This window comes from Idiotropiscis lumnitzeri, unplaced genomic scaffold (genome assembly GCF_059441095.1).
Source record: "Idiotropiscis lumnitzeri isolate Australia: NSW breed Sydney's pygmy pipehorse unplaced genomic scaffold, RoL_Ilum_1.0 HiC_scaffold_24, whole genome shotgun sequence".
Taxonomy (NCBI): Eukaryota; Metazoa; Chordata; class Actinopteri; order Syngnathiformes; family Syngnathidae; genus Idiotropiscis; species Idiotropiscis lumnitzeri.
In genome coordinates this window covers 62,311-76,383 of record NW_028283562.1, presented here as the reverse complement: position 1 = coordinate 76,383, position 14,073 = coordinate 62,311, and the positions used below count along the sequence as shown (strand labels likewise).

The window sequence follows — 14,073 nt, the reverse complement described above, 5'->3', positions numbered from 1 at the left end:
CCAGTCCCATACATATGTAAAAATTGTTTTAATTCTTATGTGGACATGTAAAAGTCAAACATTGTAATATTCCTTAGGCTCACACTCACCCATTTAACCTGAGGCTGGGCATTTTAGAGAACATGTGTGAATCAAAAGTAACAAAACAAAAACGGCTCCCTGGTGAACACGTTCATTTGTGACACAAAAAGCTGTGATTAGTTAAAAAACCTTATTAAACATCAGACAGTGTAATCAATCAACAACCAGACTCTCTTAAACTAGTAAAAGTGATTGACTTGAAGCAAGTCATTGTGTCTAAGAACATTCTACAAACATCAAGGCTCAGTGAAACACAGTCGGCAACGTTAATTCATCAAAAACAATCAGGGTAAAGCAAAAAATGATTGGGAAGAACAAATACTCACTTTGTTCTCATCATAGTGATAGCCATGATTTTAACCAGTAAATTATCAACAATGAAAAACAAATCCATGTTTGAAATTTGAGTTTGGTAATATTTGTTTGTGCACTGACGCTGTTTGTGAGGCCTAAAGCAGAAACCATTATTTGCTCTCTCCCAGTGGGAAACTGATGTCTCGCCGACATAAATACGACATCAAAGTCCTTCAATTGACACTGATATTGATGTTGAATTGACATCAGATGGCCACTGGGTTTTTATTGTTTTATACTCCGTGAATATTTGAATTCATTTCTTGGTTAAGTGCACAATGCTAGAGTACTGCCTGTGTACAAGAACATTTGACTACTGTTATGAAATTTGCCATGTTTGACAATAAACATGAACTGATCACCAAATTATGTTGATGTTGATGTTGATGATTATGTTGAACAAACAGCAAATATTATGCTGAACGTTTAACGTTTCTCAAGTAAACATTACCCACTGTTGGTATTATGAAGCATTAGTAGGCACTTTTGATCCACAACCCGTAGATCAAAAACACAAACAGAACAGTGGTCCGTAAAGAGTCTTTGGCTGTGCAGAACGTGTCTTAAGGTATTTCCTCAAAACACCAGGAAAGTTTCAGTTCCAAATTAGGGAGAGTTTTATCGAGAATGTATTTTTCTCGTGGCCCCTCCGTGCATTTTCACACAATATCGTCTGTCTTTAACCTGTGAACAAAGAAGTAAATGGCTGTCAGTCAGATTATTATGCAACCGCCACATTCAGATTATTTCAATGAAGCCTATACTGTAAGGCCTTTATTTCTGCTATCCAAAGAAAAAATTGGCAGGTTCAATGCAAAGACAGAGGTCTGGAGTGAAAAGAAAATGTTTCCTTTAAAGGATAACTGCAGTGCATCTATAAAAAGAAAAAAAACTAAGTCCCAGCAGACATTTTTGAACATCTTGATGGACTCTGCTTGTAGGTTTTGTTCTAAATCCATGTTTAGGGAATTAATGTAAAGTGATTAATTAAAAAGGCGACATTTTCTTTAATTGATCTTTATGTACTAGCCCAGTGTGTATCTGATTTCAATTCAACATAACATTCTATTCATTCAATTGATGTCATTTTGATGTTGAACAGACATCAGATGCCTACTGGGAGGTTTACTCGTGAATTAAATTTAATTTAACTTAACTTTACTGAATATATATATATATATATATATATATATATATATATATATACATATATATATATACATATATATATGAAGGCTGTCAAAATTAAAGCATTAACTCAAGATTTTTTTTTTTTAAATTAACGAGATTTAATATTTTAACTCAGTGAACTCAGCTTTATTTTTTTTCTAACATTAATTTGCAAAACATGGTAAGCCAAATTCCAAATTAGCTGTACATCATTTGCACATGATCTCAAAACAAAACACCTTGCTTGAGTTACCACTGGGCCTTGCAAACCAACACTGCTGGAGTATGGTGCTTACAACTAAATGTACTGCATAATCTTTGAGAATTGTTTCTAAAAGAATTCCTCTAAAGATGACTCAGATCGTATTGAAGTATCACACACTTCATATTTGGTGATTTTACATTAATTACAATATATTATTCAAGTAAATACCTGTTAAAAGCCTCACAAAAAATAGTCGTAGAAAAAATGTGATTAATCACAATTAATTACGGATTTTTTTGTGATTAAATACTTAAAAAATGTAATCGCTTAACAGCACTAATATATATATATATATATATATATATATATATATATATATATATATATATATAATACATTAACTCAGGTGATTAATCAAAAAAAAATTAACTCAGTTAAATATTTTAAGTTAGTTAACTCAGTTTGATTTACTTAAAAAATTATTTGCATACTTTGCAAATATTGTGCCATATTAGCTGTCTTTAGCACATCTCAGAGCAACACACTGTGTTTAAGTTACTACTGGGCCTTGCAAACCAACACGGTTGGAGTGTGGCGCTTGTGGGCAGTTTTGAGAAATATTTCGAAAATAAATGTCTGCAAAGATGTCTCCATTTAGATCGTATTCAAGAATCCAAGAAAGCTCTTGTATAGTATATAGTCTTTGAATTAAATAAACTTCATATTTGGTGATTTTGCATCAATTCCAAGATATTATTCAAGTAGATATATGTTATAAGCTTTGCAAAAATAGTGATCAATTTTGTGATTAATTAGTTAAAAAAAATTAATCACTTGAAACTAATATATATATATATATATAAATATATATATACACATATATATATACACACATATATAAATACATATATATATACATATATATATACATATACATATATATATACATATATATATATATATATATATATACACACATGTATATATATATATATATATACACACACATATATGTATATATATATATATATTTATATATATGTGTGTGTATATATATATATATATATATATATATGTATATATATATATTTATATATATGTGTGTGTATATATATATATATATATATATATATATATAAGGTGTTGCGATTCTGGTTTTGCACATTCGCCAATTGGATGTCATTCTCAAAAGCATATTAGACAATAACACGTTCTTTTTTTTTTTCTATCCTCAGTTGTGTTTTATGTGTCGGGTGGATTGAAATGCGCTTTGTACACTATAACGACTGCAACTTTTTATTATTACCCCTTTTCGCTGTTTGCTGAGGCAGAATGTGCAGATGCTCCGGGGCTGTCTGAGGTCTCCACTGCCCCTCACCTCCTTGTACACGGCGGCGCTCAGACAGGGCGCGCCGTCCTCCCTCTCGTCGCCCACAACCAGCACATTAGCGAGGTGCGAAATATAGCTGGACGCCAGGCGCAGCGTTTCAATTTTGGACAGTTTTCGGTCCACCGGTTCCGTGGGAATGAGCGTCCGTAATGCGCTGAAAGCCGTGTTGACGTTTTGGGTCCTATGCCTCTCTCTGGCGTTGGCGGCGTTTCGCTGCTGGACCACGACCCCACTGGTGCCGCAGCTGTAATCCTGATCGGTGCTGCCTTCGCTCTCGCTGCGGTTCCCTTCGTCCTCGTCCGACGTCACAGTAAGGTCAACGGAAAACGCGAATGGATGAGCCAACATCGGCCTAAGCATCGTGAAAGCCATTGTGCCAATTTGGGAAAGACAGTTATCCTACTAACTGTTAGGTCAGCTGCGCCTGTTTTCACGTTTCAATAAGATGGTGTTGTCTGAGGGTCTAATCTTGGGGGGGCGGGGTGGGGCCTCTGCATTGTCACACTTCTAGGGAAGTAGTAGATCTACATTTAACTTTGAGGCAGTCCTAAAATAACAGAAAGCAAAACGGCCTTATACATGAGTGTCTCTCCCGCTCCCTCTCCCTCTCCCTCTATCTCTCTCTCTCTCTCTCTCTCTCTCTCTCTCTCTCTCTCAGGGCTGGGTAAGAATTAAATTTTTTAATTGCGATAAATCAAATCTCTCTCTCTGTTCTAATTTTATTTTGGGTGTAGCTCGATACACATAAATTAATCATGTCAATCCGCCTCACAGACACAATTGCAATTTCAAATATGTTTTAAGTCAACAACACACTAACATAAAGCCTCTAATTTTGCGCAAACGACCACTGATTTTGTCTGTGGCAACAACATGGACTTATAAATGATTATATATGATTCAGTTGGCATGTATCAGTGGCTGAGTGGTGTTCTCTCAACTCAGCAATTGGGGATTTGACGCCCTGGCCTTGCGGGCCTCTGAGAATTTTACGCTGAATATTTTATGCTCAAATTTTATTCTGTTCACTGGGACCAAATTTGGTGTTTTTAGAATAAAATGTACTCTACCAAATTTACTGTGTACGCAGGCCAGCCCGGTCCCTATGCCTCGCAAATAGTGGGGGTCTGCATACATTGTAGCAATATTTATATTTATTATGTCTTTATTAGCACATTTGGTATTTGTGTGGGGGTTCGGGTTTGGGGGGCCTGGCGAGGTTATTGTTGTTCTCAGGTCTCCGGCAGTTTCCAGCCAGGCACGCCTCCGGCTTGAGAGGGCGTCGGCTCCTGCGCACCTGCAGCTCATCAACAGCAATCACCGCGGGGTTAAAGCTCAGCGCTGCCAGGAGCCAGAAGCCGGATTATCCCGTGACCAACCGTGGTACCTGGCTCATGTCGTCGTTCACCTTGCTCTCGCCTGATTGCCGTGACATGCGTTCGTCGTTAACCTCTGAATGTCCTCGTTCTCCCTCCAGCCGCCCAGCGCCCGTCCGAGCCCGCTCCTCTGCTGCCTACCGTTCGAGTTCCTGACCGCCGCATGCACCTTGGCCACCCCTACGCTGCCTGCCTGCCGTTCACCGCTTCCGCCTCCTCGCCGGCATCTTCCCCGCCTCGCCGATCTCCTCGCCCGCGCTCCTCCCGCCACAGCACCTGTCTGCCTCCCGCTTGCCGCTCCCGCTGCGCCGTCACCGGCCCGCCTTCTCCCGCTGCTGCAGGCTCGTCTGCCCTGTCGCGCCGCTCCTCCACCAGCCACCCTTCCCCGGCTCCCGAACTCGCTGCTTCCCCTCCTATCATACCAATAAAACCTCCTCTCCTCTCCACGCTTGCTTTTGGGTCCTGTTTTCACTCCACTCGGTTCACCGAACCGCCACAATTTGAGTAATCCAAAAATAATGAAAAACATTCAAGCTACATCACTTTAATATTATGATACTTAGATGATGTTCCGAACAACAATTTTTGACAGGCAACCAGTAAGTGTACCGGAATACATTTTGAAAGTTACCATCCCAAACCTGATAATGACTCACAGATCTTAGGTAAACATTTCACAGCAATTTTTTTCCTGTTGAGTTCGATGTTCCTAACAACATGATGCAGATGAATATTTGAGTAGCACACAGAGATATACAGTACCATCTAAAAGAAAAACATTTTTTTTTTTTACCACTGTCCGTCACACACTGTGTCATTTTTACGTAGTAAAGATGAAGATAAAGATGTCCTTTAATAGTCCCACAATGGGGAAATTTGAGGTGTTACAGCAGCAAAGATATAGATCACACAGGGTCTGCGGCGTAATGTAGCCGTTAATGTATAACATTAGCATCAGACATTCATAAAAAGCATGCAAATATACACAGTATAAACGTTTATCCAGCATATACAAGTAAGGAAACACTACTTATGCCTGTCGATGATACAGAGGGGAAATGAATAAAAACGCTGCAATGATAAAAAATACTGAATGATTGAAAATACTGAAATGATAAAAATATTGCAATGATAAAAGTACTGTAATGGTAAGAGTACTGAAATGATAGAAAATACTGCAATGATGAAAGTACTGTAATAGTAAACATACTGCAATGATAGAAAATACTGCAATGATAAAAGTACTGTAATAGTAAAAGTATTGCAATGATAGAAAATACTGCAATGATGAAAGTACTGTAATAGTAAAAGTACTGCAATGATAGAAAATACTGCAATAATAAAAGTACTGTAATGATAAAATATACTGCAATGATAAGATATACTGCAATGATAACAGTACTGTAATAAGAATACTGTAATGGTAAACAAAATAAATCATTGGTCAATATTTAAGAACACCATTGGCTAAAATTACAGTAGTAGTGTATATTGCATCCTAGGACTGCACAATTGCACGAATGCCCGCCCATTTGTAGGCCTGACCCAATGTTCTTGCTAAAAAGTCTGACAGCAGCCGGCAGGAAGGAGCAGCGAAATCTCTCTTTCGTACAGCGAGGGTGTAACAGTCTATCACTGAAGGAGCTTTGGAGTGTTCTAAGAGTGTCATTGAGTGGGTGGGCTGGGTTGTCCAGCATTGATGACAGTTTTGCCGTCATCCTCCTGCCCCCCACTGAGTCCACAGAGTCCAGGGAGCAGCCCAAGACAGAGTTGGCCCTCCTCACTAGTTTGTCCAGTCTCTTTTTGTCCCGGCCCGAGATGCCTCCTGCCCAGGAGACCACTCCATGGAAAATGACCGATGAAACCACAGAGTCATAGAAGTTCCTTAGGAGTGTCCCCCGAACTCCAAAGGACCTCAGCCTCCTGAGTAGGAAGAGTCTGCTCTGACCCTTCCTATAGAGAGCGTCTGTGTTGTCACTCCAGTCCAGTTTATTGTTCAGATGAACACCTAGGTACTTGCAAGTTGAGACCCTCTCAACGTCTGTTCCCTGGATATTCACCGGTGCAGGTGAAGAGTGCGACGCTTGCAGAAATCTACCACCAGCTCTTTGGATTTCCCAGCGTTGATTTTTTAGGCGGTTCTGCTGACACCAGTCCACAAAACCCTGCGTAACCCCTCTGTACTCCCGATTGTCTCCGTCAGTGATGAGGCCGACAATCGCAGTCATCAGAGAACTTCTGCAGGTGACAGGTTGTCGAATTGTATTTGTAGTCCGAGGTGTAGAGGGTGGACAGGAAGGGAGCCAGAACAGTTCCCTGCGGCACTCCCGTGCTGCAGAGGAGCACGTCAGACACACAGCCCTGTGTTCTCACGTACTGTGGCCGGTTTGTGAGGTAGTCGTGGATCCATGTGATGAGGTGGTGGGCCACTCCCGCCTGCTCCAGCTTGTCTCCCAATAGGGTTGGCTGGATGGTGTTGAAAGCACTGGAGAAATCAAAGAACATCATTCTCAACGTGCCCCCCGCCTTCTCCAGGTGGGAGAGTGAAGTGTGGAGCAGGTAGATGATGGCATCATCCACCCTGATGTCAGGCTGATATGCGAACTGGAGTGGGTCCATTGAGGAGCTGACCAGGGGGCGCAGATGGACGAGGACCAATCTCTCCAGGGTCTTCATCAGATGAGACATCAGCGCCACTGGTCTGAAGTTATTGAGCTCCTTCGGATGGGGTGTCTTTGGAACCGGAACCTGGCAGGATGTTTTCCACAGCTGGGGGACTCTGCCTAGCCTCAGGCTCAGGTTGAACATGTGCTGTACAATTCCACACAGCTGTCTGTGCAGGATTTGAGGAGCTGGGAGCTAATCCCATCTGCACCTGCTGCCTTCCTCGCCTTCATCTTCCTCAGCTGGTTCTTCACCTGAGATGTTGTGAGGAACAAGGCTGAGCCGGAGGAAGTGGTGGTTGTCTGATGTGGCTGGGAACTGGAGCCTGTGGAGAGAGAGAAGACAGAGAAGAGAGGAGAGAGAGGGGGAGAGAAGAGAGGAGAGAGAGAGAGGGTCTCATTCGCAGTGGCAGGAGGGGTTGGTGGGGGCGCAGAAGGGGAGCCTGAGCTGGGGCAGGCATTTGATCAAACCTATTGAAAAATAGGTTCAACTCATTTAGCCACTGAAGCCCCCCCACCCCCTTCTGGGTCTTACCTCGTTGTCCGTGGCCTGAGATGGTCTTCAGGCCCCTCCAGACATCCCTGCTGCAGTTGTTCCTCCATCCGCATCCGTAGGACTTTTTCCCCTCTCGGATCCTCCTTCTCAGCTGACTTTGCACTCTCTTCAGCTCCTCCTTGTCGCCTGACACAAAAGCCCTCTTTTTCTCCTTCATGAGAGCTTTAATGTCCGGTGTGATCCAGGGTTTGTTTTTGGAGAAACATCTTACTGTCCTTGTGGGTATGGTGTTCTCCATGCAGAAATTAATATAGTCTGTAATTGTGTCTGTTAGACCATTAATGTCCTCCCCGTGGGCTTCGCTGAATACCTCCCTCACAGTTATGTTGAAACAGTCCTTTAAGGCCTCCTCGGCTTCTCCAGACCATCTCTGAACTGTGCGTGTCACAGCTGGCTGCCTGCGGACCAGAGGTTTGTACGCAGGCAGGAGAGCAACCAAGTTGTGGTCAGCGTTGCCGAGCGGGGGGAAGGGCAGTGATGTGTACGCCTCCTTGGTGTTGGCATAGAAAAGGTCCAATATTTTATTTATATTTTTTTCTGTGGTGTGGCAGGTTACATATTGTGTGAATGAAGGCAGAGAGGAGGAAGGAGAAGCATGATTGAAGTCACCAGAGATAAGGAGCAGGGCATTTGGGTGCTGTGTTTGTAGCCTGATCACAGCTGCAGTCAGTACGTCACAGGCTGTCTCACTGTTAGCAGAGGGTGGCACGTACGCCGCCACCGCAATCACGTGGCTGTACTCTCGCGGTAAATAGAACGGACGCATGCTAACAGCTATCAGCTCAATGTCCCGACTGCAAAGTTGATCCTTCACAGCAAGGGTCCTCAATCCTGTTCCTCGAGGGCTGGTGTCCTGCAGGTTTTCCATCTCTCTCTGCTGAAACACAGCTGATTCAAATTATCAGTTAATCAGCAAGGGCTACTGAATCTAGATAACGATCATTCAGGTGTGTTGCACCAGTGAGAGATGGAAACAAACACAGCCAGCCCTCCCCCTTTCCTCTTACCGCTCTCCAGTGTCCTGTCCGCACGTAGAATTTGGAAGCCGTCCAATTCCACGACGGCGTCCGGCATTAGCTCTGTTAGCCATGACTCAGTGAACATCAGCAAGCTAGCCTCCCGGAAATTCCTCTCGTGCCGGGTTAGCGCTGTTAGCTCGTCCATTATATTGGGAAGGACTCTAACATTCCCCATAATAACGGACGGGAGGACGGGTCTCCTCCTTGCCTGGCGTTTAGCGCCCGCACGACATCCCCGTCTCTTCCTCCTCAGCTCGCGGAGGATATAGGGTCTCGCTCCGGGACAGTAAATAACACAGAAAAGCTACGGAGAAATCAATGTACCATATTCAAAGCAGATGAGCTTCGCGAGTGGCAAGGTAAGATGGCTACCAGTGGCTTCACTTCTTGCGATGGTGAGTAAGCGGTATTGTTTTGATGCATTCGAGGAAGGTCAGAAGTCGGATTTATCCCACTCGGATTGTCCCAGTTCCAACCTCAAAGCATTTGAGGCAAATGTAAGCAATAAAGATGGCACATTCTGATAAATGGTTCTGGTTTATTACAACACATTTTGACTTTCAGCAAACCTTTGTAATTTACTTAATTTATACAAATAAAGTATAACATCTTCAAATAAATTCATTAATGCAGGGAGATAACTCCATATCTTCACACAGTCAGCACAAATCATGTTGCGTTACGTGAAGTTTTTGACTAACTAAATCAATGTAATAGCAAGATTAAATATATGTTGATAATCTTTGCCATTCACGGTACGTGTTGCCATTGTCCCTATTGAACGACTTTTATTCATTGTTCCATACATTCCACGTCCGCTGCTGTCAATTTTGCCATCTAATTAAACGTATCACCTGGTCATCCAGTTCCATTTGTTCAAGCGAGCAATATTCCACGGACTTCATTGTTGTCACGTTGCAAAGTAAAAACGGCAAACTGAAAGTGGGCATAAAATGCAGCGGGAACTCCGCCCTGTGGTACCCTAGTCAATACCAGCTGTAGCAACACCCCTTACTTGGAGTGAAACTGCAGCATATTTAAAAAACAAAGCGTGTGGGTTACACGTGGGTATAAAAAAACGGCAAACGGCGCGCAACATTGCTGCAGTGACGGCTGCATGGTCACCACCCGCACAAGCATAAATAGGCATCAATACTGGACGTCCATCTCAGACCCTCTCCACACAGACGCAAATATCGACAATGACTTAATTTCTTTTTTTTTTTTAATTATGCTTCATCCATACGGAACCAACGTTTCGGCTTTCCGAATATTACTTTTTTTGAAAGTGGGTCACAGAGTGGATACATTTGAAAACGCTTTGTGTACAACAACTGCAGTCCTAACTGTGTGACCTGACTGTGCGCTAACTCACCAACAACAGCAATTACAATGGGGAATCACTGTGTTGGGTGTTCTTTACCATACTGGTGATCGGGGTTTCATTCTGAAACCGAAGTTTTACCGCTGCATAAGTCCACTCAAATGTTTCCTTTCGTGCTTGCTTTTCATTCTCCGCCATTTTTGCAGGGGCTTTTTATTCTCTGCTTTTGGTGACTTCCTCTTGAAGCATTTGAAGTCTGGCATATACAGTATCGTACAAGTTTTTTGTTTGTTTGTTTGTTTAGTCAATTCTGCATTTTGCTAATCTATTTTGAACATATATATTGACATATTTACAGATTAATAATGTTTGTCTACAATGCCACAACCACAAGGAGCTTCACATGGAGCTTGCCAGCTACTTGGTAAAGAATGCATTCAGTGTTGGCAATAAAGTAAGAGAAAGAAAGAAATGGGATAGATTTGAAACATTTCTTCTGTTTGACAACTAACGGTTATTAAAAGACTACACTTATTTGTTTTCATTTGTATTTGAGGCCAGGCAGGTAACACTTGTGGTGTCATATACTTGATGATGGGAATACAATTTCAGTATCCTGGCACACTCACACTGTTTATTGGAGACCTCAATCATGCTTCTCTTTCTTACCAATTAACGTCATGCAACAATATTATTATAATTATTATTATTCATGTATTTTATATTGCCCTGCGATTGGCTTGCAACCATTTCAGGGTGTACCGCGTCTACTGCCCGAAGACAGCTGGAATAGACTCCAGCATGCCCGCGACCCTCGAGAGGAGAAGTGGTTTGGATAATGGATGGCTGGCTGGATGCATGTATTTAATACTTTACTTCTTTTAGTATATGTTTTATGTTCAATCGATATTTACAGCACTTAGTTACAGATGTGGTTGTTGTTGAAGTGCTCTATAAATACAATTGAGTTGCCTTCATTTCTGTATTTGTGTGAAAACTTTTTAAAAACAAAAGATATAGATTGGCTCTATTTCCGTGTGGACATCTGCATTTAAAATAAAAAGTTAAAATGATATGCTTGTGAATGTATTCTCATGTTTGTTTGTTTTACATACATACTGTAAATAAAACCAAATTTGTGACTTTTTAATTAATGGGATGCAGAGTGTGGAAGGACAGCTGACGGCAGGATTGACTCGTCCCCTCAGAGGGTCAATTCGAGCAGTAGATTTTTCATTTTGTCTAATGGGTTGAGAGCTGAAGGTAAATAAACACTCAGCAGATGCGAAGGGTGATGAAGTCTGAACTTTCTCTGAGCAAATGGCTTCCAGATTGACTCGTGCTATGGAGGGTGGGTGGAACTGAGTGGTGGGGAGGGATGTGCCATCGCAGCGCCTGTTTTTACAAACACCACATCCCAACACATCAAACCAGGGCACCGGCGGACCGCGTCCTCCAGCTCAGCTGCACTAACAACTGTGACCTATGCAGAACCTAGCTCTGCTCATAAAGCAGGACACCATGGTGTTTTACCACATTCAGTCTGCCAGCAACACGACCCCACTGGACTTTCTCTCCCTCAGTGCCTCTATCACGTCACAGTTTGGAATCGTAAATTCTTCACCCCCGCCTACCCTTAAACACACACACGAAAGCACACACACGCATTCACTGAGACAAATGCCATTAAATGCCTGCTGAGTGGATTAAGGTACTAATGAAGTGTGGGATTGGTCGAACGTGTGTCTCAGAGACCACTGCGAGAATGTAATGTAATATACACTGCACCTCCACTATTTGTGGGGGACCGTGACGGTGCGTAATTACAAGTAGCTAAAGTCTGCACATTATAGAGAAAAATATATATATATTTTTTTTTTAATCCATCAAATTTTTGAAGAAAAATGTTGCTAAATGACCACTAGGTGGGTCCCATGTATAACAAGCAATGGCTCAACCCAATAAATAAATACTATTGGTGAAAAAAAAGCTGCAACCATGACTATGTAGGTACCACCCAGTCTGGGGTTAGATGATTGTTCTTCAAAAGTAAGATTCTTAAAATGCAATTAAGTTTGAATTTAACAAGTCAAATCAAATTTATTTTGATTGTTAATTTGATTGTTATTTTGCAGTTTGCATAAACCAAAAACTGTCACCAGCATGTATTTACACGGCATCAGTTATGCTAAATGGAGACAGTGGTGATGTGACATCATGGGTTCAATTCCTACTCAGTGTCGCTTGTCGCTTTAGTTGTGCTTAAAAATTGTTTTTCTGAATTGATTTCAACTGATGCAGCTCACATCAGGTGCAATGACGACTCATTCTTTTACGTGTAAAACCTCATCTTTGCGGAACCGAAACATGCTCACCCCGTCCTCCTGTTGCGTCAAATAAAAGCCAGCATGGCGGCATAATCCAAGTGAATCAAAAACAAAATGAATCAGAAGAAAAACGATGAATACACTTCACAGCCAGCAAGTCAGAGATGTGGCTCAATTACGTCATATCCGTCTTCTTCACGATTTCATGGTGCTGGCCCCACCGAGATGAGTTTCAAAGCGTGATGTTAATCCATTAAATACGTGGTTAATATGTATCAATTCGAGAAAGTGTTCATTCTAACATGGATATTTTATTGTTTGATACAACATATCAAAATTTGTCCCACACTCTTTAATCAGAACTATGAGAAAGTTTTTAACCTGGATTTAAAATCAATAATACTCGGGGCTGACTAAATTTCTGTTGGTATCTTATTCCATGCATCATAATGGCTAAATGCAACTTCACCATGTTTACTTTGAACTCTGGGCTCCACTAATTCACCCAAGTCTGCAAATCTCAGAGACCTACAGGGTTTGTATTCAAAAAACATTTCTTGATAATTTCATGTATTCAGGACCCAAACCATTCAATGATTTAAATTTTAAAATCAAGTCTACAGCTGAGTGGGAACCAATGTAAAGCCTTTAGGATTGGATTAAAATGTTCTGATCTCTTTGTTGTGGTCAGAACTGGAGCTGCAGCGTTTTGATGCACTATTGTGGGAGTCTAGGAAGAAGTCTGATACAATAATGATCTTTTTTTCAAGATGGCGGCGCGCATAGACGCAGCGGCTAACAGCTCTCCCTCCCAGTGCTCCTTATTACTTTTTATTAGTGTTTGCTTGCTCTTATTGGCACCAACTAAAAAAGCTAGCCAAGGCAATCTACAAGGGGAGGCTGGAGGCCCACCTTGCCAGTAACAGACCACGGGAGGTGTGGCAGGGTCTACGGAGCATCACCAACTTCCGTGGCGGCAGCACGACCTCTGTAGACCCGAGTGCATCGCTGGCAGAGGAGCTTAACTGCTTCTTCGCTCGCTTTGACTCGCCCCAACCGCCACACCCCCGCACTTCATGCTCCAACTCCCCCCCACTCATCGTAGAGGAACACGATGTGAGGCGCGCGCTCCTGGCGGTTTACCCCAGAAAAGCTACTGGACCCGACGGAATACCAGGCAAGGTCCTCAGAGCATGTGCCCACCAACTGGCACATGTTTTCTGCAGGATCTTCAACCGCTCCCTGGCTCAAGCAGTCATCCCCTCCTGCTTGAAAACTTCCACCATTATTCCTGTCCCCAAAAAGTCACCAGCCGTCCACCTGAATGACTACCGTCCTGTTGCTCTCACACCAGTCATCATGAAGTGCTTCGAGAGGCTGGTTCTCCAGCACATCAGGGACTGCCTTCCTCCCACTCTGGACCCCTACCAGTTTGCATACCGGGCTAACAGATCCACTGAGGACGCCATCGACACTGCTCTGCATGTTGTGCTGGGCCACCTGGAACAACAGCAGAGCTATGCAAGGATGCTCTTTGTGGACTACAGCTCGGCATTCAACACGATCATCCCAGACATCCTCGTCGCCAAACTGGACATTCTCGGCCTC

General features: G+C 42.6%; 2 protein-coding genes across 2 annotated transcripts; both read right to left on the bottom strand.

Annotated features, from left to right (window-relative positions):
• Positions 1-165: 165 nt before the first annotated feature.
• Positions 166-3,746, bottom strand: LOC148316030 (transcription factor 15-like). Its single transcript, XM_088287084.1, has 2 exons — positions 3,117-3,746; positions 166-1,119 (listed from the first exon to the last, which is right to left on the bottom strand). The coding sequence occupies exons 1-2, from the start codon at positions 3,570-3,572 to the stop codon at positions 1,054-1,056; spliced, it is 522 nt and encodes a 173-aa protein (XP_088143210.1). The 5' UTR covers positions 3,573-3,746; the 3' UTR covers positions 166-1,053.
• Positions 3,747-5,104: 1,358 nt separating this feature from the next.
• On the bottom strand, positions 5,105-13,737 carry LOC148316029 (uncharacterized). The gene is made up of 2 exons (XM_088287083.1): positions 7,775-13,737; positions 5,105-7,565 (listed from the first exon to the last, which is right to left on the bottom strand). Exons 1-2 carry the CDS (start codon positions 8,661-8,663, stop codon positions 7,372-7,374), a joined length of 1,083 nt encoding a protein of 360 aa, XP_088143209.1. The 5' UTR covers positions 8,664-13,737; the 3' UTR covers positions 5,105-7,371.
• Between the last annotated feature and the right edge of the window lie 336 nt (positions 13,738-14,073).